The 24554-nt window shown below is 31.5% G+C and overlaps 1 protein-coding gene across 3 annotated transcripts in view; it reads right to left on the reverse strand.

Annotated features, from left to right (window-relative positions):
- Positions 1–3309: 3309 nt before the first annotated feature.
- Positions 3310–24554, reverse strand: part of LOC127712375 (potassium voltage-gated channel protein Shal-like) — an 83900-nt gene continuing 62655 nt past the window's right edge. The window contains exons 3-6 of one of the 3 annotated variants that reach the window (XM_052218804.1): positions 19590–19604; positions 15905–16087; positions 15030–15071; positions 3310–10119 (exon numbers count right to left, since the gene is read on the reverse strand). In XM_052218804.1, the coding sequence (XP_052074764.1) occupies positions 9841–10119; positions 15030–15071; positions 15905–16087; positions 19590–19604 (519 nt within the window). In that variant the 3' untranslated portion in view covers positions 3310–9840. The remainder of the gene's footprint in view (positions 10120–15029; positions 15072–15904; positions 16088–19589; positions 19605–24554) is intronic. The other 2 variants (XM_052218890.1, XM_052218960.1) reach the window with 2 other exon arrangements.

Raw genomic sequence — 24554 nt, forward strand, 5'->3', positions numbered from 1 at the left:
ATGTCGGACAGCAACTCAAAAACGATTTTACCAATTTCATGAAACTTTGGTGAATTGTTAATATCTATTGACGTAAGCTCCCTTTTGATTTTGATAAATTTTAGATCTTACTTTTATGAGATTTTATTCATAAAAAGGGGGAATTTTCTAGTTTGCGGACAATTACTCAAAAATGCCTTGAGCAGTTTTCATGAAACTTTGATGCCTGGTTTATATCTATTATAAATTTTTGATATTACATTGAGGAACTTTTTTCGTTGAAAAAGCGACGGGCGTATCATGCGTTCATGGCACAGCTCTTTCTTCATTCTTCTTGTGAATGCCTTAAATGAAGTCTGCCTCATACCAGTAGATGTTGATCTATAGAGTGTCTATATGCCATTTTTTTTTTTTTCACATAGTTGTTTGTTTTTATAGTGATCAAGATTATAACACCATGTTGACTGCAGTACCCCATTGTTTTACATTTTTACCTATTATGTCTGTTTGTTTTGCTCACATATTGTTGTCAATATAATGGAATTCTTCGCGAATGTGAGCGGTATACTACTGTTGCCTTTATTCATACAAATGAGAGGTTCAACTAGCTATAAAACCAGGTTTAATCCACCATTTTAAACACAAGGAAATGCCTGTACTGCGTAAGGAATATGACAGTTGTTTTCCATTTGCTAATGTGTTTGAACTTTTGATTGTGCCATTTGATAACGGACATTGCGTTTTGAATTTTCCCTGGAGTTCGGTAATTTTGTTATTTTACTATTTTCAGAATTTTAAAAGAATAATCTCAATCTAAGACTGAAATTTTAAAAGAAAATATACAACAGACCTTATATTGATCAGGAGGCTGTTATCATAAAATATAGTTGGTCAAGAGAATTGTCAATACCTATTTTCTTCACCTCATAATTTTCATACTATGACTTACATACACATATATTGGTGTGACCTTGTCTGTTGGGAATTAAGGAAGGTGTCTTGCTACATTTTGACACTCTTTTTACCAAAACAAAACATTTTCCAGAGAATTGAGACACCTTTTACCTGATATTTAAAACACATTGACTTAAACTTATCAACGTACAGGAAACACTTTATGACAACAAATTATTATTTAATTTATGACGTTCAACCCGTAATAAAAAAACTATGTACTGGGATGATTACGCCGGCAGGGTTTTACTACAAATCTTACTGTGTTATCCACCAAGTTAACACAACTGCAATTCACTTATACTTGTGTTCCTTATTGTGTCGATTTGTACATTTATTTTAAATTGCTGTAACGTCTTAAGGTATTTTTAAGGCGGCAAATTATTTCGGAGTAGACGACGATAGACAAATCTAAATAATATGCAGTAAAAATGTTTGGTAAAACGTGAAAATATATTATAAATATATTGTGTCCGACTCGTTTTTCTATATCCACCTATCAGGAACACTCAAACATACTTGGATATATGAGGATCTAATTGATTCAAAGGCAACTAAAATCAACCAAGGTTAACTTTTCCTGAGAGAGTTGGAAATGTAGTTTCGTAATGACTGCTAATATTTTCACAAGAGAATTGATAAAAGCTATGTTATAAATCATACCTGTCCTGACGCACGGCCGATTACTAAGCTGATGACACCCTTGTCCAGCAGAGGTATAGACCCAACGAAAACCAGTGTTTCTCAACAAATTTTTTGTTCAAGCTCAAAAAGAAAGTTTAGATACCAAGTTCTCCTGGTTGAGTAAGTGATTTTTTTTTATTTTTGATGAATTACTTATTAATCTGCTTGTATGATCTTCACATTTTTTTCGCACAAATGTGTAATGGCATAATTGAACCCGGCAGTCAATACTTATATGTTGACATCAATTATCTTTTTGTCGAGTCTGCGAAATTTATTTCGCGAAAGCGAGACAAAGCAATCCTAGATTCAGTCGTCGGCGGCGGCGTTAACATTTAGGTTCAGTTTGTGGCTATAAAATTTTGGGACATCAATAACTTTGTCAAACCAACATGGAATTTTATGAAATTTGGGACAGAAGCTTGTTACTGACTAAAATTAAGTATTCAGGACAAAAAAAAATTCTGTATTTTACTAATAAATGGACTTAGTTTTTTACAGTTAACTTCAGATTTTGTCCGAGGTTCAAGTTTTTCAGTCATCAATAACTTTGTCAAAGCTTCATGGAAATTTATGCAATTAGGACGCAAGCTTGTTTATGACCAAAATATAGTATCCAGAGCAAAATTTGGAAATATTTATTTTCATTTTTCCGTATTTTACTGATAAATGGACTTAGTTTTTTTTTTACAGTTAACAAGTAGATACAGTTTGCGGTTAAAGTTTGTTACATACCAATAACTATGTCAAACCTTCATAGAGTTTTATGAAACTTTAGCAGTAGCTTTTTAATGATTAAGAGATAATGTCTGAAGCAAACCTTTGAAAATATATTTTTTTTCATTTTTAGTATTTTTGTTGTCTGCTCTATGGTCGGGTTGTTGTCTCTTTGACACATTCCCCATTTCCATTCTCAATTTTATTCTTATAGATGGACTTCCTTTTTTACAGTTAACATTTACAGACAGTCTAGGATTAATGTTTTTTACATGATAAATTTGTAAACCTTCATGGATTGTTATGAAACTTGGACAAAAGCTCATCTTCAAGACCAAGAAAAAGCATCTAAAGAAAAAGTTTGATTTTTTTTATAAATTCTGTATTTTACTGATAAATGGACTCACTTTTTAAGTAAACATTACACTTTAAAACTGACAGCAGCAATCACAGGCGAGACACAGGGTTCCGTGGAACCCCTTATGAATTTTTTGAATCGAGCGTAACTGATGAGTCTTTTTTAGACGAAATGCGCGTCTGGCGTACACAATTTTCATCCTGGTATCTATCATGAGTTTATTGACTACCATTATTAATGTATCATGTATAATACATTGATGATCGTCTAAATTTGGATAGGCGATTTTTTTTTACGTCGGCAATAATAAAATTCCTCGGTTATACATGTTATAGGCATAACTTGCAATTTCCTCAATTGCACCATTAATACAAAGTAAGAACTCGATCAACCGATGACAGTGATGCTGGCCGTCGTTGACGGACTTACGACTTTATGTCCTCCGCCCAATATTCTGGTACGAAGTCATCATATGAGAAACGACATTTGAATAACATTTGTTTTCAATTAATTAACTTGAGATTTTCTTCGTTTAGATTTTTTTTCTTGCCTTCGTCATACTTGTGAGCAGAACGAAATATCATGTATATACAAGTATGAATAAATAGCAACTCGGAAAAGTTGAATGGGATTTTATTCGTAATCAAAAACAGTAACAACGGGAATAGTTAAACTATCTACTAATATTCCAATATTGGTATTTGGAATATTGGAAAAGAAAGGAAAAATCATGCAACCAGTGTACTCTCAAAACGCTATAAATGACTTTGTTTTTGATAAACCTACCTGAATTTTGACTTAATCTAGGATTGTGTTACCTTTCAAATATTGGAAGGTAAAGTTCGTTTACATCGCTGCCAAAATATAATCAACGTTGATTTGGAATACTTAATTTTGAATTTTATTAATTTTGATTAATGATACGATCATATGTAATGGTAAGTCTGCATTTTTAAGGACATTCTATAGAATGCATAATACAATAGTAAAAATTGACTGAATTAAAGATTTGTAAAAATAATGAAATACATATTTTAATCATTGAAAATAAATTGAGGAAAGCATATTTATTGGATTATTTTTTTTCAAGAAAGGGTAACCGAATAACACATTTATTCACAAATCTATGTAGGGCCTGAGTGAACTATAAGTTTTATTCAGTCACGAGAATACCATTTCATAGTATAACTTTTAGAAATGTTCTTAACCCAACTCAAGAGAGGGGTATCAAAACAAAGGCATTTATAACAAATAAATAAATTCTTTCATAATACATACATACTTACACTCAAACATGAATTTGTATCTATAACATAACAAAACACTGCACAGCATTGAAATTATGGGATGTCTTGTTTAACATGAAATCACAGCTTTTCAAATAATATAAAAACAACATTCATAAAATTGAGCCAACTTATTGACAAGGAATAAAAATACTCATGGTTGTTCAATTGCTACACATGGGTTATAATTGTATGTCACACAATAAATGCACACGTCGTGTTTTACTCTCACAGACATACCATTATTGCAAAGTATTGTTGACAAACATAGCAAATGGTGTCAACATTTCTAATATAGATAAATATATTACATATGGAATAATTAAACAAATTAACTGTTATTTGTACAATAAAAAAAATATGGTTCTACATGCAGTATTTGCTCATTCACATAACAGATTTGTTCTGTTGCATGGATTGCCAAGTCTGGTTCTTAAACTTGATATTTACCCAAAAGGCACAATAAACCATGAATTAAACTAGCAGTTTTGGCAATCAACATTTCAGTAACTTATACTTTAGACATAGCTGATGTACTTAGAGAGCGGTCAAGGCAGCAATTGTATTTATTCTTAATCAGCTTAATCAGCTTTTTGTAGTTTATACAAACAATTATACTTTGACGGTTAGACTTAGGTTAAAATGAGATAAATCTGTAAATCACTACTGCGTTTGCAATAGTCTATTTCACCAACGTGTTTTAACTCACTCACGTGAAACGGCAATTAAAATATCGGTGTTACTTAGAAGTTTATAATATATTAATAAAAATTGTTGACACAAACGTATTATTGATTTTAAAGAGTTGTTTCTCTTTACCTATGTAAACCTCCTTAGCGTAGCCAGAACACATTACAACAGACTATTATTGCAAGGAATTGCCATCATTTATATAATCCATAAAACTGACTTTTTCATATATACATATATATATATATATTGCTGCTATAAAATACTGTTGCCGAAATTTTAGAATAGAACATAAGTAATGATTTTACTTATATTCAAATATTCTGGGCTTATAAGGGTCACGTGGTGTATTATGAAACAGACTTTTAAACCACTGTACAACTACAAGTTAACTATCTCTACAAGTAAATTCTAACCTAAAACAATTTTGATTGAGCTTATCACAAACAAGGAGAATAAATAAAACGTCAATGCAAAATCGCTTATTAGTCATCGCATGAACCACATTTAAATATACTATCTAAGATTATTTCTAAACATCTGTGTAACTCTTTTAGAATAATCTGGACATGGCAGATATCTTTGTCGAAATTTCTTTTAAAAAACAAACCAGTAATAGCTAACTAGATCAAACAATGCGCCTAAGTTCATTAGTCAATGCAACATCATATTATGTTTATGCGCTATTTTAGAAGTTCTGTAAAATATGAAAAATCCAAAAAAGTTTTTTTTTTTTATTTAGGAAGTCTTCGATATCGATCTGTTATAAAAACACTTCTTTCGAAAACAATATTCATAATTATCATTACCATTAAGAGGAGTCGTTTTGGTAGTAGTATTTTTTTTCTAATTGACAAACTATTCTATGTACACATACCTTTACTTAAAGAAACACAATTTCAATACCTATAATTGGCACCCACTCTTTAAGTGATAATTGATACAGGGTAGAATGTTAAAGAAGGTCGCTCAATTTTACCCAATGTTGTGAATTGAAACACTGATTCTGACCTTTTCAACGGTATCTGATGCTAACCACTGGAAAAAGGTATTTAAACAGCACTATTTCAAATTACAATGTATATAATTATATTAAACTTCTATTATAAAAACAGTCTCATATTGCTTTAATGATAATTACAAAAATAAATCAAAATCATCTCATATCTAATAAGGACAAGCAATATATATGCAAGAAATATTCAGTTATGGGAAAGTATTTTGGCGTTCATGTGGATGATTGTGTTTTCATCATCTATATTTTTATTAAATAAATCTATCCTTACATTCACTATTTGAATCAGCTGTTTAGACTATGAAAATATCCTTGTTGAAAAGACTATGGTTATTAAATGCCAGATTGAATCTTAATCAGCCAATTTAAAAGAATTTCAAAACATGACCGAAAAAAAAATACCCTCCTAACCATTCTATTATGAAGTTACTTTCATACTGAGTTAGAATGGTAGGTCTTTTTTCGTTTCTGCGTGCCTGATAATTTTAGAAATCTCTAGATAAAGTTTGGTTAGAATGATAGCAAATTACGGAATTAGCTCCTCTTAATTGTCAATTTCTAGTGCATTTCAACCAAATTATATCTTGAAATACAAGAAAAATAAAAGGAAACGAATGTTATATTCGTGCACCATTATCCAATTTGAACACACGTTAATGTAAACTTGAGTGGGTTTTTGTTTGTCACCACTGCCTGATTCTTATAAAACAAAATAGAGTTTAAGCATATTACGATGGAAAATTCGATAAAGAATCACATCCTAGTTCTTTTTGCCATATTTAACTTCATTTGAAAAAAACTACCTGACAAAATATCTAAAAATATCAAAATGTCTAGAGATATTCGAAAATTGAAATATTATACAAAGACTATTTTTTCAATCCCCCTCAGGCAAGTTGTCTGGGCTATATTAAGGTATTAGATAGCCCTATGTTATAATGTTGACAGACGTGTCTGTACTAAGGGTTCCAGAGCATGCCAGGTGAAGGTCATTCTGTCAACACATGTCGTGTTTTCTGAAATAGGAATCATTGATTAATATTACATAGATATTCCAAACAAAATTGATTTCCCCTTAAATTTGATACCTTCACTTGACATTTGAATACTATACACGATACAGGTTTCTACGGAAGGCCGTACTTTGACCTATAATTGTTAACTTTTTATACATAGTGACTTGGATGGAGAGTTGTCTCATTGGCACTCATACCACATCTTCTTACTTATATATTCTATTATGAATATACTACGTTCAAGGGGCAGACTATTCAAATCATAATGCAATGATCAGACATGATTGCAAATTATGTTTTTCATATCGATACAAATATATTAATAAAATATTAGCCTCGTTAATGTTTAAGTAATCAAGAAGTCTGTATGGGACATCACTCGGATTGTGTGGGAAGGTTCTAAAATCAAGAGAATATACATCAATTGGAATTTTCAAATCAAAACATGACGAATGAACTAAAGTTCAGAACAATTTCTTCTTCTCTCATAGTCATATGTCGTATACAGTTAAAGGGAATCAGATATATTATATATTGACAACACTTTTAATGAAATCAAGAACAGATTTCTTACTTTGATTACAGAAATCTACCCCGAACGAAATACGATTTTATTTTCAGCCTAACAGTATCTATCGCAAATTCTTCTTTCAGTATACATACATATCCTTAATAAGAACAGCACATATTATAATTCATTGTGTAAATCAGGTTATATACAAACAAAAAGAAGCTAAACGTTATTCTAGGACATTTCCCTTTAATTGCAGTGAATTTATAAACGACTAGACATTCGCCTGGTGGTCAGATCTGGTTTTCAAAAATTGTAATAGTATTAACCTGTAGTCATATGTTAAAGATTCAATATTTTACACATAGTTCTGTCGCATACTGGCAATCTGTTAAACCAATTACTGATTTGATTGCTAGTGTCTTGGAGACAAATCAATAATTTCTTCACTACAGTCTGAATATCTTAAAATATACACAACTGGGTGCAAATGATCAATTTTTCCGAAATTTTCCACTAAAACGCAAATATCTACAGAGCTTTTGTCAATTATTACAATAAAAAAAGATGACAAAAATAACTATAAAATATATATATTTATAGTCTAATGTTTATAACAATTGAAAATATTAACCGCAATGGCCTGTTTTGCTAAAGAGTAAAAAACAGAAATTGAATTTATCAATAAGTTAAATTAGCCATTTATTTCTGTTTGTAGTCAGTGGAGTATAAGAGGGTATATGAAGAAAGCTTCTGGCTCTTGACGGGGCGTTACAAGCAATAACTGATGAATAAATATATAATTTAGATGTTAAAAAGACAAAGCACCAAGAAAAGGGAAAATTTAATGCTACCATGAGGGAACACCGTTATATCCGTATGGGAAATTTGTTTTCGAAAGATATTTTATATGCGGTTTATATTTGGAAAAAAATCCCATCAGAAAACAGGAGAAGCAGTCAATGTAAAAAGTTAGTGTGATCATATTTAAACTTCTACATCGTACATAAATAATCCTTTAACCGTGTTGCTATCATGCTACTTTTTTGTCAGAGTTGCAGTTTGTCTTTTGGCACGTTAATTATGTATACACAAAGCACTTTTATAATAATGTAAATGTCATTCAATCATTATTACAGTCACACACAATGAACCTTTTAGTAAACATTCAAACCCTTGATAAGTGCAATATATGCGTAAATAGGTAAAATGGTGCACGCGATTCTTGTAAAAAAAAAAGAACAACACATCTTATATATATGTATAAACTTTGAGAAAGGTGTCGAACAAATCAATGTCAGATATACCTTTTTTACCTACAAAAATGTAGTGTTTTTATGTAATTCATGATATTGTTTTGCAGACAATTAAACAATTCTAACTTTCATCTATCTAAGAAATGGCTCTACTCTTTACAATATGTAAACATTTCTGTCCTTCTGTTTTGAATATATTAAGTATGATCAATCTGTTTCTGATTGTCTTTTCAATTTCTGGTCTGACATCCGCATAACATATAAGTGATTGGAAATTCAGAGAACTGAAGTCGTTTTAATTCTATAGTGTGTATAGTGTATATGAATAGATGTCGGGTATATGTCAAATTAACATCAACACTTAAAACCAATAACACCAAAAGAGACATTTAGAGAGTAATTATTATAATTTTAAAATAAACTTTATCGATTGAAGGCTAAAATAGGACAGCACTATTGCAATAGTTGTAAATAGACAAGGCAAAGATTAGACCCTCATAAATGAGTCAGAAGGAAATAATTTCCAACATTTTACCAAAAATTTAGCTTCATCTAAATCTTAATAATTTCCGAAATGTGGATCCGTTTGCATTAGGATATTTATTTTGATACAAAAATTGAATTTACAAATGATTCTAATTACACTACAAAATCTTTATAATGAAAGTAGCAAGCGTTGCAAAATGTTTAACAACGTACAGAAATAATGAACGTATGTACTGTACAGTGATATTGTTTTGATTGGATTGTTTTGGACAAATATGGTACAATGGATATGAAAAATCTAAATAACAATTATATAAAAATGTACATTATAATGAACTTCATATATTCCACATCTAACTTTGTGCTTCCATCCTTCATATACAAACGCTAACCATTTACGTAGAATATGTGAGCAGGAAAATTTCTATGGTATGAAAATGTAAAAAAAAGTATTGTAAATATCATACATAATTATTAAATGAATAGGTGTCACTTTTTTCCAACCAAGGAAAAACACCAGGTTTTTGTTTGACCATTCAAAGTGAAACATTCCGATTTAGGCCATCAATTTCGTTATCACTTTCATTGGGATTGTGCACAAATGGAGGTTCAAACACATCATTCATGATTAAAACGTGGATATTATCTTTCAATTTACCAACAATTGTATTTATTGTGTTTGGTTTTAAAACATTATCCTCCAGTTTTGATTGTTCTATCGGTATTCTACTAACTTCTGAATAGAAAATACTTTTCCTGGTCTTGACAACATCTCGACATAATTTCAGCCATTCAAAACTATTTGAAATAATTCTTCTGTATCACATTCAATCGATAAAATCACAGACTATGAGCAAAACGGTTTCATTCTCATACTAACACTTCTCATCATAACGTTGAGATTCTTACACTTTCCGGGTTATGAGCTTGCGTCTGCGTATATGAAGGTGGTTGCACCATTGGCCCGCTTGTGCCTTGTGTCTCCATTTCCGGCGTTGTGCTTGGAGTTGGTAGATTTACTATTGCAGTTGTAACAGTAAGGTTATTTGATTTACTATTGTTTACATTACCAACTGCATTTAGACTGGAACGAGACGACCGGTTTGTAGTTGGTATTCTAACTTGAATATCATTTAACTCCTCGTGTTCTGAATCATTATGGTGTCTCTACAATTTAAAGAATACAGTGGAAATTATTATTTGGACGACAGGAAAGAATACAGTTCAACGTTTATATTATATGTTAAAAGAGGGAATTGAAACTCATCAAATTAATTCAGGATTTATAGTATGAAAAACGTTATGGTCATTTTATGGTTCGTGTTGCTTATTCTATATCTTTCTATGTAATCATTGTAGACTATTGTTTGTTTTTTGGTCATTTTCGTTTTTTTCGCCTGGGCTTTGTTGGTTTATCTTCGCGATCGATTTATGCATTTCGAGTGTCCCCTTTGTAACTTCTACTTCTTTTTTGGTACTTTACTTTTGTCAGCGAGATATGAAAATAGTGCTTTTACACTTAAAAGACTTTTATTTATCTAAATATATTTCTATAAGCTTTAAGCCCTTTAATCGTTACCTATAGGTAAAAGCATAAAATAATACCATCTCAACTGTGATTTGATAGTAAGAACAAAATCACTGGGTTAAAAAGACAGTATATCACACCCTTTTCCAACCTAAGTATCAAAATTGTGTGAAACTGCACTTCCGTCCGAAATATAATGACACTAAACTATTTTAATACATATAGTTTTTTTAAGGTTCAGATGAAATCATGCATAAAATCTATCTACCGTACCGGATGTTATTAGAAAGAAGTAGTGCAGTAAGGGACCAAATTGTCCCCTTTCGTATTGTTAACTATTTCAACTTGTAAAATGTGTCAGATCGAACGTCCTATTTTACAAAGCATGGACATTCTCTCCCCAAAAAAGGCCAAAAGTAGAGATTTTATTGAAAGTCGATAACTTCCAACCATATTTAGGACAAGGATTCAACAACATAAACTTTAGAGTTAGACAAGCTATTTGTTATAACAAACATAATGCTTAATTAACGGTCTCAATTTTACTGCACCAGATGCGTATTAAAAGATCTATTAGTAGACGGATACGCGCTATGTTTCAGGCCCTAGCACAAAAATAATTTGTTCATGTTCTTATTGAATAAGATACAACAGTAATTTATCGATGTTCACCTTATAAATCAATTACGTATCTGCAAATCAAGACAAAAACACAAAATCTGAGGGAATCGCATGACCTCCAAACGGATCGTGACCAGGTACATCAAACGGGTAAGCGTTTCCAGCTTTGCATGTTCATTACACACCATGCGATGTGAAATTCAAATAGATATAAGAAGATGTGGTATGAGTGCCAATGAGACAACTCTCCATCCAAGTGCATGCAAAACTTGACGTCATAATAGAAACGCTATCATACATTTTACATATCATATACCGGTACTTGTTTTAACCATGATATATTGTGATTATGGCGTTTAATCCTGATTTAAAGTTTGAGCCACTATTGGATCTTATCGAACCTACTCATTTGAAATAAAACCAATTAAGCAGTAGTCCTGGAAATTTCAGGGTAGGTCTTAAGGCCCAGTAAAACTGAATCATCATTGCAACTTCCAACCATGAACCTAAACTTTTTATTCATAATCAATGGATTTAAAACTTTGGTTGACGGTATCAGAAATATACAGTCAAAAAGGTGCTTTGGAATAATTTAGTCTTATTTAAATTGTTATAGTTATTTTTCAGAAAACGATATGTTTAACGTGCATTTCCTGCAATTCGTGAGAAATTAACAACTTTGTTCACGTAGAGGCTATTTTATTACAAGAGGACTAATCGTATACAAATTATAAATCCAACTATCATTTCAACTTTTCTTTTAACGTAGGTTCTAATTGAACAAATCAACATTTGACTAATATGTTTTAAAGTTTTAAAACCACAATTGTCAAAATGAAAATCTTGAGAATGAATCAGACCAATCTTTGTAACTGTTCACGAAACTTTGATTTTTTTTCGAAATACTTAGGATTTTTTACCCCAGGAATAGATTACCTTAGCTGTATTTGGCCAATTTTCCCGGTATTTTGGGTCCTCATTGCTCTTCAACTGGAACTTTATTTGACCTTCTTAACTTTTTTTATTGGAGTGTCACTGATACAAAGTTTTAATCTTGGTATCTATGATTAGTTTATTTGTTCCAATCAACTCCGTGATTTCATAAAAGAGTGACTTTTTAGCAAAGTTAATTTGGACAATAAAGAAATTGTTAAATTACTGTTGTACATAGTTAAGTTTATATTACCTAGTAAGCATAGTGAATAAATCTATTATTTCGAAACACATATAACTTCATTTTATATATACGGAAAATTTAGGAAGCCTTTGATTTTTTTTTACTTGAATTCGTGTGATCTCTTAAGTTTGTAACTTTTTTATAATGTACATTTATTTATTAAAACCTCTCAAGACTACAAAATAATCTTACTGCATCGGATGAGCATATTTATTCAGTGATGATCAGGTAAGGAATAACCATCAGTTGGTGGATTATACCTCAATTCAGGTATAATCCACCATTTGATATATAGTGAGATAGACCAATTGAGGTATAATGCAGTTTTCATCACAAATTTTTTTCAATAGACATTCGAGCATCTTTTTGCATATACCATCTTCAGCTTTGGTGAGTTCTAATTGATGACATGTAATTGTTTCCAACTTCCTTTGCTGCCTTTTGATGGATATTCATGATTGGTGTCCTTAAGTCTGCATCAGTTCTAACTATATGATTTGTTAGTCAAAATGGATAGGAAGTGACTACAGAACAAAAATGAGATTTATTAGATGAAAACTCAGAATTAAAAAGTCGGAAAAGGAGGGTCATATTAGTTTTTAGGGTTCTCTAACAAATTGCGGCACGAAGTGTTAGTATCAATTACATGTCATCACTAAGTGGTCATCAAAGCTTGTTATGGTAAATGCAAAAGGATGCTCCAATATCTCTTAAATTTTTTGGGGGATAAAAACTGCATTATACCTCAATTGGTGTATCTCATTATATGTCAAATGGTGGATAACACCTGAATTATACCTGAGGTATAATCCACCAATTAATGGTTATTCCTGACCTGATGATCGAGGTCCAAATACTTCACAATCCAAAACTTATTAAACAAATGATGGCCTTATAAACCAAAAAGGACAATAGTATATTCAAAGAAGAATGAGGATTTTTTTGCATTATCAATAAACAAGATTTGCATCTTGCTGGATATAATGCTATCGTTTTTAGCTTTGTAAATTTAGTTTTAAAACTTTTAGTTGTATGGTTTCTTTTGTTTTATAATTATCAAACTTTAAAAATATAAAAAAAATTAAAAACCTTCGCTTCAAGGACACACATTATTACTTTTCTTTTCGAGTTCATACCACTGAAGTTTTAGCACTTACTTTTAGTTTTATCTCTTTTTTTTCTTGATCACATAAGTGTATTTAAATATCCTATATTTTATATGGATTGTTCTTTTTGAAAATTCTGTTTGATGTAACAGTCAATTCTATATTATCTCCCCTTGTCCTTAATAAGATTAAAAAACGACTCCTCCGCACTTAATATTACGACAGTAAATTAATTGTCAAAGGTATGTAGCACTTCTTAGGTTAGATGGTAATGTTCCATATGCAGAACCGATCAAGTTTACCAAGTATTTTTAAACAACATATTAAAGGATATCGACTATAAGTAATATCCAGATATCCCCGCGCCAAAATAGACATTGTGCAATTAAGAATTACTTCAATTTATGCATTTTGCTACCTGCACTTATGATTTGATGAGTGTTGCTCTAGTAACAAGTGTCCTGTGCATTGGTACATGAATCATGCTTTATTTTGTTTGTTAAGTATGTAATGCAAAATCTTTATAGTGCAATACAGCTTTAGCAATAACAGTTAATTAATGTTTATTTGTGGTAAAGTATTGATTGATATATACTCAAACAATTTGCTAACATGTAGTAAAAAAAGTAATGATTTATGTAAAATTGTAGAACTCATGTGCAAAATGTCATAAACATATGTTCAAATATTGCATGATAATTAAGATAATTATTGCATATAAGTAAAGAACAGAAGTTGATGCGCATGCGTGAATAAAGCATTCAAGAACATAGTCAGAAAACAATCAAATGTGTGTCAATTAAAACTTTGACAAAAAGCAACTTGTGACTATTACCAAAAAGGTGTACAAAAATATACAACAAATCATACCCAAACATACACAGAAAACGCCAACATCTGACGAGTAAAACCATTCTCAAAAGTGATGCTAAAAGCAAGAAAAAAAAGCAAACTAACGAAAGAGAACCCAAGGACCAAATGGGAATACACATTACCTTACCTTACTGATAAAAAATCTTCGATGTGTGATGAACCTACGGGCACAACAGCCCGTTGAACGCCTCCTCTCCAGGGAAACAAGGGAGGGGTCCGGGGAGGGAGGGGGAGTCTCCGAGGGATTATTGAGAGCTCCGTTAAAAGCCATGTCCAATTCAACAAATGCACGATCCTACAAAAAGTTATCCCACTATACATTATGATGGAATAAAGTTTTGCAATCTGATCATAGCCGGTCTTTCCCGTCTTACGCTATCTATATCATAATTACGGGAAAAGTCGAATATGTCACGATTGCAAAGTTCAAATCTTTGTCTGTTAATGTTTGTCCAACAGCATTTGAATATTTTTATAAACTTGATATTTACACTTTACATAAATGATTGGCAAACATCAGTGATTCGGTTTTTGTTTAATTTTAGAATTATAACTAACATATGCACGTTAAGTTGTCTCATTTTTCTCCTAATTAGCAGGAGTCTAAATGCGTATTCCAGATTCACTTTTACGTAAATTAGAAAAATTGGAAGTTTTAAAAATTGTGCTTTGGTAATTATGCGTGCTTCAATGACTTGCTTGTTGATAATTTTATCTAATCTATACAAGAAAAAGCATAAATATAAATTTCAGCCATGATGTGAACATTTACCATAGTATTTGTTTTCCGTTTACAATCTTGTATTTGTTTGATCTGTAAATTGAAATTTTGCTTTAATGACATATAAACAAAACTTATGCATGTGCAGATAAAAGTTAAAAGGAAAACCTTTATTTCAAATCAAACTTTGTATGTGTTTTGACATGCTTTAGTGAATATCACATGAAGGAGAATTGAAAAATGTAAAAATTATATTTATATGACTCCTTTGCAGTTTAAATTTTATCCTGTAATTTAACCATCTCCTAAAAACGATTTTCTAAGACAATATGGCAGACAATTTGAATGAAAATGTTTTCATTTATTCCTTCCGTAAATATGATTCCTAAACAAGAACAAAAGAATACTATTATCTGCCGGGATAAAAATGTGACACCTAGAGTATTATAATGAATGCATTTTTAAAAAATATTTGCACTTAGTTTACAAAATTTTTGCAATATAATATATGCTTTTTAACCAAATTTTTGCATTATATATATATATATATATATATTTCATTTGCTATATTACAAATACTATATTTATCAAAACCTATACAATTAACGAGTGTGTTTTGTTCATCTTTTTGCTTATATTGAAATATATGCGTCTCAATTGAAATGACTATATAAGAAACAAGAAGGGCATATTTTTCTACCACCACCATACATATAACAGGGATGAATAATATTGACATCAATGTAAAATTATTTATTGCAGGAAAAAAGTATAAAGACTCAGATGCAGGTATTAGCTAAATGCAATAAGTATGAAAATTCTATATATTGGTATTTTTTTCTGAAAGCAGAAGTTATATTTTGCAATCGATTATGTTCATGCAAAACACATTAGAAATTGTACATACAAAAACAAACAAAACTTACCGTTGTTTTCTCTAAACAGCTGAGTAGATGATGATGTTGCATTTCTAAGAAATTTTCTTGACAATCGTCTAGTTCTATACCACTCTCTTTAGCCCGTAATCTTTCTTCTGCTCGTTTCTTACTACTAATAAAGGCAGCCCCACTAGCATTTTTAGCCATTCTTATACGTGCTAATCTGGCTTTCTACAGAAAAAAAACAAGAACAAAGTCATGTAAGTTCATGCCTATTTGTTTCAGGAAAATCGTATTGCAATAACTACATGAATATGTAACTAATAAACAAAATTTCATTTAAAATTGAATATGATAAAAATATGAACAGTTTTAAAATTTGAATATCATTCGGATCTACAATGTCATTCACAGATGTATGCCTTGCTTGACATCTTGCAGTACATGTAAATGGCACTCCTGATAGTGACCTGAAATTATTACTGAAATGAAAAGCTTAGAATTTTTTTACTGTAGGTTCTGATTTAGTTATTAAATATTGGACTTATTTTAGGTAGAAAAATATCTGTAAAAAGGACATAATATGTATACAATATATTCCGTCTAAGTGTGCTTGTTTACAGAATAACAAATTGTAAAAAAGCGTCTATTTATTGCAAATGAAATGTGCTAGACAACCGCTAGAACAACATTGTTATATACAAATATGTATAATGTTTTGGTAACAGGATATATGACAGCTTTTATTTATTTATTTTTACTGTTGCTGTTTAAAAGTTCCCGTCATACTTACAAAATATAATAAGAATAGAAAGCTGTACATTGGACGTTAGTTACTTTGTCTAAAATAGATGTCGGAATCAGGTTCAAAATAGAAGATTTTTTTCTAATGAGAATGAGACTGCTTAATAACACCGAAAGTGATATTTAATAAGCCTATCATAAGGTATCCATATTGTCTATAAATTAACAACCGCCAAATTGCCCAACAAAGAGTAACGATACACAATCAAATGGAAGAAACATTGGGGAAAAGCCCAGGGGACAACATTTCTCCATATTTAAAAAAAACACAAGGTATATGGTTGGCTACATGTAAGTATTAATTCCTTTCTGTAACTTCGGATGGTCACTTAGCAACAGTTTCAATAACGGACTTGTGTACAGAAACAAAACTTTAGACCATTTTAGTAATTCAATAGAACAGAAAACGAAATTGCACAAGAGAATAAAACACACACATAAAAACCCGCTAAACTAACGAATGAAATCTTTTAATACCAGTTAGGTATAACAATGAGGATGTTCTGAAACATACATATTAAGTTCAGTTATAGTTTTCCTTGTATTCTGGTTATTTTTTTTTTAATAGATATTGTGAGAATTTCTTTGTAAAATTAATTTCAGGGATTCTTAAGATATTTTCATGAATAATTGCATCTACCGAATCAATATAAAATATATTTCCATATTCCACCTTTTTTGCCGAAGGAAATGGTGATCATTAATATCTATTAATTCATACAACGGCATCTTTTCCTGGGAAAGTAATGTTTTTGTAATACTGTATTTTGAATTACTATTATACAAGCAAGTAACACGTGCAGGTACTTTTTGTTGATATTACGGATAATCAATCCTATGGTATTCTTTTTCTCAAAGTTAAGGATCATCCTAAGTATACAGAAAAATGCCCTTACACACATTGCTTTTTGTCTGCTTATTATGATGTATTGGCTTTTTAATCATATTTTTTTATCATATGTCGGCGTTGCGTCTATCAGGTCATGTTATTTCAGGACGGTGTTATACGCATTAAAGTTGGTCTACAAATTGCGTTGTACTCTTCAATTAACTTCAGACGTTTTTATTCGTGAGAAATTCTCTGTTTCATCGACTTTGTAGAACAGATTCTAACAAACTTAATAATCGTTAATTTGTTGTAAGATTTTTGATAGGCATAATTAAAGTAAGTATCAGACATTGCCGTCAACTTTCTTGTGCAAATTCAGAAATAAGGTAATGATGTCTGGGTATTCATAGTTATCTAATTTTCTTTTATAGTTCATGTATCGATCTATTAGGGAGAAAGGCAAATGGCATGCTTGACATGGATAGCGATAATCATTAAAAGCAGATTCAATTACGCTTAATTAGTGTGATAATATAATGAGAAAGACTAAAGGGTCATACTTGTGTCAGTAATTGCCACAATACAACATATGTCAGGTTTCATGTTCAAATCAATTGCATAAGCAGTCTATATTTTGCAGAAGCAAAATCCAACTGGGATCACGGCAATCGGGCTGAGCATTACTGCATTTGACAATAATGTATATTTAGATCATCAATTAAGTTAGCATGACTATATGATATTCAAAAATGTCTGTTTTCATACATGATTATTTATGTAATAGTTTTGATCAAATTCTAGAATCAAGCAGCGTCTAATAATTAGGTAACGGGAGTCAGGGTTTATATCATGTATATAAGCCAACTTTTCTAGCCACAAAACCAATTTAAGAATCTCCATTTCATGGATGAAGAAGTATGTAACGTCATATCCAGAATGATACAATATGAAAAATATTTATAAACCGGTTTAGTAAGTGCTATCTCCATCCGCTAGATGTTACATTTAAAAAAGCAGCAAATACCAATTTCCATTCCAAATTACCCTTCCGAGGCACCTGCATCCCCAGTTTTCGGTGGGTTCATGTTGCTCAGTCTTAAGATTAATGCGTATTGTTTGGATACTGTTGTTTGCCTTTTTGGCTATGGTTTTGCCTGTTTTTCTTCTACGTTTATTGTCATATGGTATCTTCTGCTTGTTTTTATCAACGCAGTCTTTGTTTGGAGAATGACCATTGCATGTAAATGGACCCTTTACTTTGCTGCTGCGATTTGATGGTGCCTACTTCTACCAGATTTTCTTATCATGCTCACACATATATATTTCAAGTGTCCAAAAATACCAAGCAAATAATATATTAAATCCGACACCCTGATGCAAAAACTCTTATAGTTTTAGTATAGGTTTATTTGTTGTTGTAATGCAAGTTTTATATATCAAAACAGTCTGGCTAAAGAATCTCAAATGAATGTGAGCTATCATACCTTGTATCAACGATTGAATATAAGAATGTTTAATATCGGATTAATTTTAGAAGAGACCTTATACAATTTTGAAAGTTGTTTGTTTCCTTGAGTCCTTAAAGTGAATGAACTTACAAGTTGTTTCAAAAACGTGTGGCACCTATGATTATTCTAAAAGGTTATTGAGAAGAATTTCAAACAGTTCTTGGGAATATTAGAATTAACTTTTGTATTAAATAATAATATGGAAGCTTTGTATAATTATGCACAATTAGATATTGACCCTTTGGGCTCGAAATTGCAGTACCAACTTATTGCAACCCCATTAAAAACATATAAACGTTTCTTAATAAAGGTTTGGCATTCCCATTCAAACCAATCTCTCTCCCCACGAAAAGCTAGTTTGAAGTCTCTAAGGTACAATAGATATCCCGCTCAAACAGCATAGATGATAGGTTAAATATATCATAACCATTTAAAGTTTTTTGTCATCCACCAAAATAAAAATTTTTAAACAATGAATTTTCAAATCGAATTTCATTAAATATTCCTTTTTTAAGAACCCCATGCACAAACAAAATATTTCATGCAGAACTAGGCCTAAATACTATAAAAACCTTAGTTACATCTGACTTACGCTTGTTGCCAACCTCTGAAGACAAGTTCATTATATGGAAAGAAAGATATAATGATAAAAATGATAATTACAAGTTATGAAAATAATCTACCTATTTCCAAAGTCTCCCAAACGAATCAGGACTGTTATACTTTATAGTATATTTGGTCTCCAAATACATTAAACAACCTTTGACAAATAATGTCTATTTTTTTTTGGTGGGGGGAGGGGGGACTTAGCAATCGCGAAATAGTACTGCAATATTAAACACTTGGATGTCATCTTTTACAATGTTATACAAGAAATTACGAAGGATTTAAAATATAAGATATCCCAAGTCCACAATCACCGACGGGAAAATAGTTAACAGATCTACTAATTTATTTGAAGAAATGCCAAAAAACTGTCATATTACTGAATAGGTACGGGTAACTCGAACCATCTCTGCAAGGATTTTCATTTTCACAGTCATTTACGGTTCCATCAGTTACAATCTTCGTGACAAAAAAAAAGGTCATATTCCTGAGTGGTACGGGTAACTCGAACCATCTTTGCAAGGATTTTCATTTTCACAGTCATTTCCGGCTCTATCAGTTACAATCTTCATGACAAAAGAGTAACTTAAACATAACTATGATATAAATTAGTTCTAACAAGAAAGCTAACTTTTAAGCAGGTCAATATCAAACCTTTTTGTAATGCGTTACTGCAAAGTCTTTGTTAAATATATATAAGAAGATACCAAGAAATTTGCATGTCAAAGAGCAGACAATACAATAGCTGAACAAAGAATAAAGCAAACGGCAAATACACATGACAGATAAAACTAAAGATAGAAAAATACGAACCCAAGAAAATGTCAGAAATGAATTCGGGAGCTCCTGAAGACATTCAATGAGTTCAATTCTCTACTTTCATAAGTCACAAAATGTAATTTTATAACTTCCACAGTTTAATTGGAGTGTATATTTTAATGTCCCGCGTTAATAAATGAAGATATACCACGAACAATCATTATGGACCTCGAAAATGTAACCATCCTTTCATTCAAGGTACAGGACAAACTAAAAAGGCTAAAAAACATCAATATTGTTTTTATCGGTACTTACATTGATTTTGTTTTTGAAAAATAAAAAAAAATCACTTAATATATAGTGCTATATATGTACAGTTATAAGTACTCGTACATCCTGTCGATAATGTTTACATATATTATAGCATTGCACAATGTCCTGCGTTTCTCAGACTGTCAATGACATCCTTACACAAAATCCGCTGGATGTTTACTGATTGATAATTTAGTTTGTAAAAACTTGATTTATCTTTAAGTTTTAATTGGCTTTGAACTAGCTTACAATAACTACGAGGACTCTTATATCGGTGCTTTGAGTCTATTGTTTTTATGTAATGTGGTAACACCACTGTCCCAGGTTAGGGGAGGGTTGAGGACTCACAAACATGTTTAACCCCGCCACCTTCTTTATGTACCTGTCCCAAATCAGGAGCCTGAAATTCAGTGGTGGTCATTGGTCCATGTTTGTCATATTTGTTTTTCGTAAATTGTATTGTATAAATTTTCCCGTTGGTTTCTCTTCTGAATAGTTTCACATTTTTCATGTCGGGGCCTTTTATATCTGCCTATACGGTATGGGTTTTTCTATTGTTGAAGGCCGTTCGGTGCATTCTAATTGCTTTTATCGTCGTCATTTGAACTCTGGTGGATAATTATCTCATTGGCAACCATACAACAGCTCCTTATTTTTACATCAAAAGTAAATCTAAATTGAATTGCAATACTTAATGTTAACGTTAACATACTATTGCCATGCTCATGACCGGTACAAACTAAGAAAGGGACTAATGAATATCGCATAGCCAAAATTATTTATTGTTAGCCTATTTACAATGTTTCCCATAAAGTTATTGTGAATAATTGGTATAAATCAAATCAAAACCATTACAAATGCACATTATAGAACTGACTGGTGTAGAATGTCTTGTCACCAAATTCCCGTATAATATTGTAGATGGTTCAGAAAATGACACAAATAGAATAGAGAATGGAAACAGGGAAGTAAATCATGTTGTGACAAAATATTCAATTGGTAAATAAATTCTAAATTTAAATTTAAAAGTATAATTATTGGCATTTATATGTCACTAGTGTGGACGTCGCGATTTAGATGTGGACGCTTATTCTATTGTTTAAGACCGCATTTTAACCTTTTGATGTGTGTTGATGCTGTTTCCTTTTAGTCATAAAAGGACAATTGTAAATAACAAGTCGAAGAAGGAGACTCCTGTCTATATAACACATCACATAAATATTAATAATATATACAACTGATCACAAGAGTTGACCATAAACAAAAATAATATTAGAACACATATTTACTGTTTACCAAACTCAGAATTTTTCACAAAACTTAGATTTTCTTACCCAGGAGAATAATACCATAGCTGTCATTAGCAAAAACTTTCGGAATTTTGGTCCTCAATACCCTTCAACTTCGTACTTTATTGGCCCTTTTAACTTTTTTTTATTCGAGCGTCACTGGTGAGTCTTTTCTAGACGAAAAGCGCATTTGGCGTACAAAATTGTAAGCCTGGTATCTATGATGAGACTATTATATGTTTCCAAAACCGCATGCCTGCATTGCTTAATACAACTCTATAATGTAAACTTTTTCTTTGACAATACTTCATTCCAAGGTTCGACAAAAGCCAGTCTACAAGGACTGTGATGGTTTGATTTTGTACAAGACAACACAAAACTATCGATATATTAAAAATCACTTTGCAACATTGATCCAATGTGGAAACAACCACTCCGATAAAGCGTCTTTTCGATTAACAGTCAAATTCTAAATGTATAGTTTTATAAGTCATTGACTTTCCTGAATGTTAACTGCTTGAAATTGTTAAACTATTTCACCAAGTTGTCTTTTTTTCATTTCAAAGTGTAAAAATGTTTCTTTTTTTATTATGAAAGACGACATGGTTCAGATTTTGATTACCTCGCTTTGACCAAACACATAATTCAAAGTTTTAGTAAACGTAACAAAATTACGTAAAGAGAACGTGTTGAACCGATATTATATTGTTCATAAAAGAGAGGCGGAAAATATATGATATTCAAACTTATAAGTCGAAGACAAACTGCCATCGCCATGGGAAAAAAACGAAAAATCACCAAAAGACAAAGCACAACACAAGAAACCAAAGACTGAGCACACACGAACCCAACCAAAATCCGGGTGATCTCAGGTGCTCTGAGAAGAATATCTTCCCCCGCAAGATGCACCTGTCGTGTTGCTCATGCAAGTACTTATTCGGTGAAAAGTCTAATTCGGTGATGTCACGTTCGAGAAAAAGAGGACGTGGTTGTGGTTACGACAGCTGGAACATATAGTCGTTATCTGTGAAACACATATGTCATAACCGTCAACCAACTCGTGATTGCGTATGTAAAATATTAAATGGGATGGCCTCAACTTAACCAGTTGGAAACCTTTGTCTAATAGCTTTCTTGTAAGCAGCAACAGCAACCCTCTATCAAAGAAAACATGATAGAATTGCAAGCTCTCAATTTTCGCTTCAACTTGGAGATATATGCTCCATATGCAAGCGGTGCTGGAATGCTCCTACATAGAAATGGAAACTTCAAAACTTGGAAGCTAAAATCATCTCTTCGTAAAGAGATGTTCTCAACCGATCAGCATTGTCAATTTCTAGATATAAGTCAAGATTTAAGGCAGTAGAATGTGTCCCCGTGCTTGTGGTGTATGCCCTTATACCACATCTTCTTATATCTATTAAAAGCATCTGTTGTATCCTTTATACCAAGTTCGATGGTATAGAGGCGTTCAACATAGTCACGACACTTTTCATTTATAATGAGATGACATCATCTACAATGTAAATAGCGGAACGTAAAGTCAAAGGATACTACAAGCTTCTTTTCATACTGTCTAAGAAGCTTTTGCATGAAATCTGACTCGTATGAATAAAGAAACAAGCTGGCAAAAAGAGGAGCACAGTTGGTTCCAATTGGAATACCGATTGGTTTTTTTTTAAAACGTCCTTAAAACATAACAAATATGTTGTCAATCAAAATATCAAGCATCTTGATAATGTCAGTTTTAGAGAATTATTTTTTTTGTCAGAGTGGGGTTTTTTTTCACAAAGTATGATTTATCCTTCCCTAAAACAAGATATTTGTATCTATTTTGATTATTCTTTTTATGAAACAAAGTCGGACCAATTCTTTCAGGTTTTTTAAAGTTTTGAATGAATGGGGAAAACTTGTGTAAAGGGTAGAAAAGTCAAATGTTTTACATACTATTACAAGAGGAAAGAGGCTTACTCTAACAGATCTTTGGTACTTTTTAGTATCCACATCAGATTCACAACGCCTTTAGAGTAAATGATTTCAAAATAACTCTGAAGCCAGGTTTTAGTTGCTGATAAAAGTTTTAGTCCGTTTGGTCCAGATGTTTTATATCTGTGTTCATGAAAATAATATTAAAACACCAAGGGAAATGTCATGCAGAAATGGCGAAAAAAAAAACAAGATTTAGAAACACAACTTCCATTAAACTCCGGTCGTGATTATATGTCCTCCAGAATATTAAGCACTATAGTGGCACGCATAGAGTTGCTTAAAATAAGATGAAAAGTCATGCCAGAGGACAAGTATTTAACGAGGAAAGGAATGAGTATCGAATTGATTTTCAGAAAAATACAGCATAGTGCAAACACACAGGATTGGTTTACGACTGTTACAACAATAAGGCCAATGTGTCCATTCAAGGGAAAAAAACAGCATAATATGATAATTAATACAAATAAAATATCTGAAAGAAAAATTTGATGGACTACTGCATCAAATTATAGTCAACAGTAGTTAAACCGATGCTAACATGTTAAAATAGTTGACATTGCTTATTCAGTGTAAATGGTGAAAAGTTGAGACTTCCTTTATTT

The sequence above is a fragment of the Mytilus californianus genome, unplaced genomic scaffold, assembly GCF_021869535.1.
Source record: "Mytilus californianus isolate M0D057914Y unplaced genomic scaffold, xbMytCali1.0.p SCAF_1, whole genome shotgun sequence".
NCBI classification, from domain to species: Eukaryota; Metazoa; Mollusca; class Bivalvia; order Mytilida; family Mytilidae; genus Mytilus; species Mytilus californianus.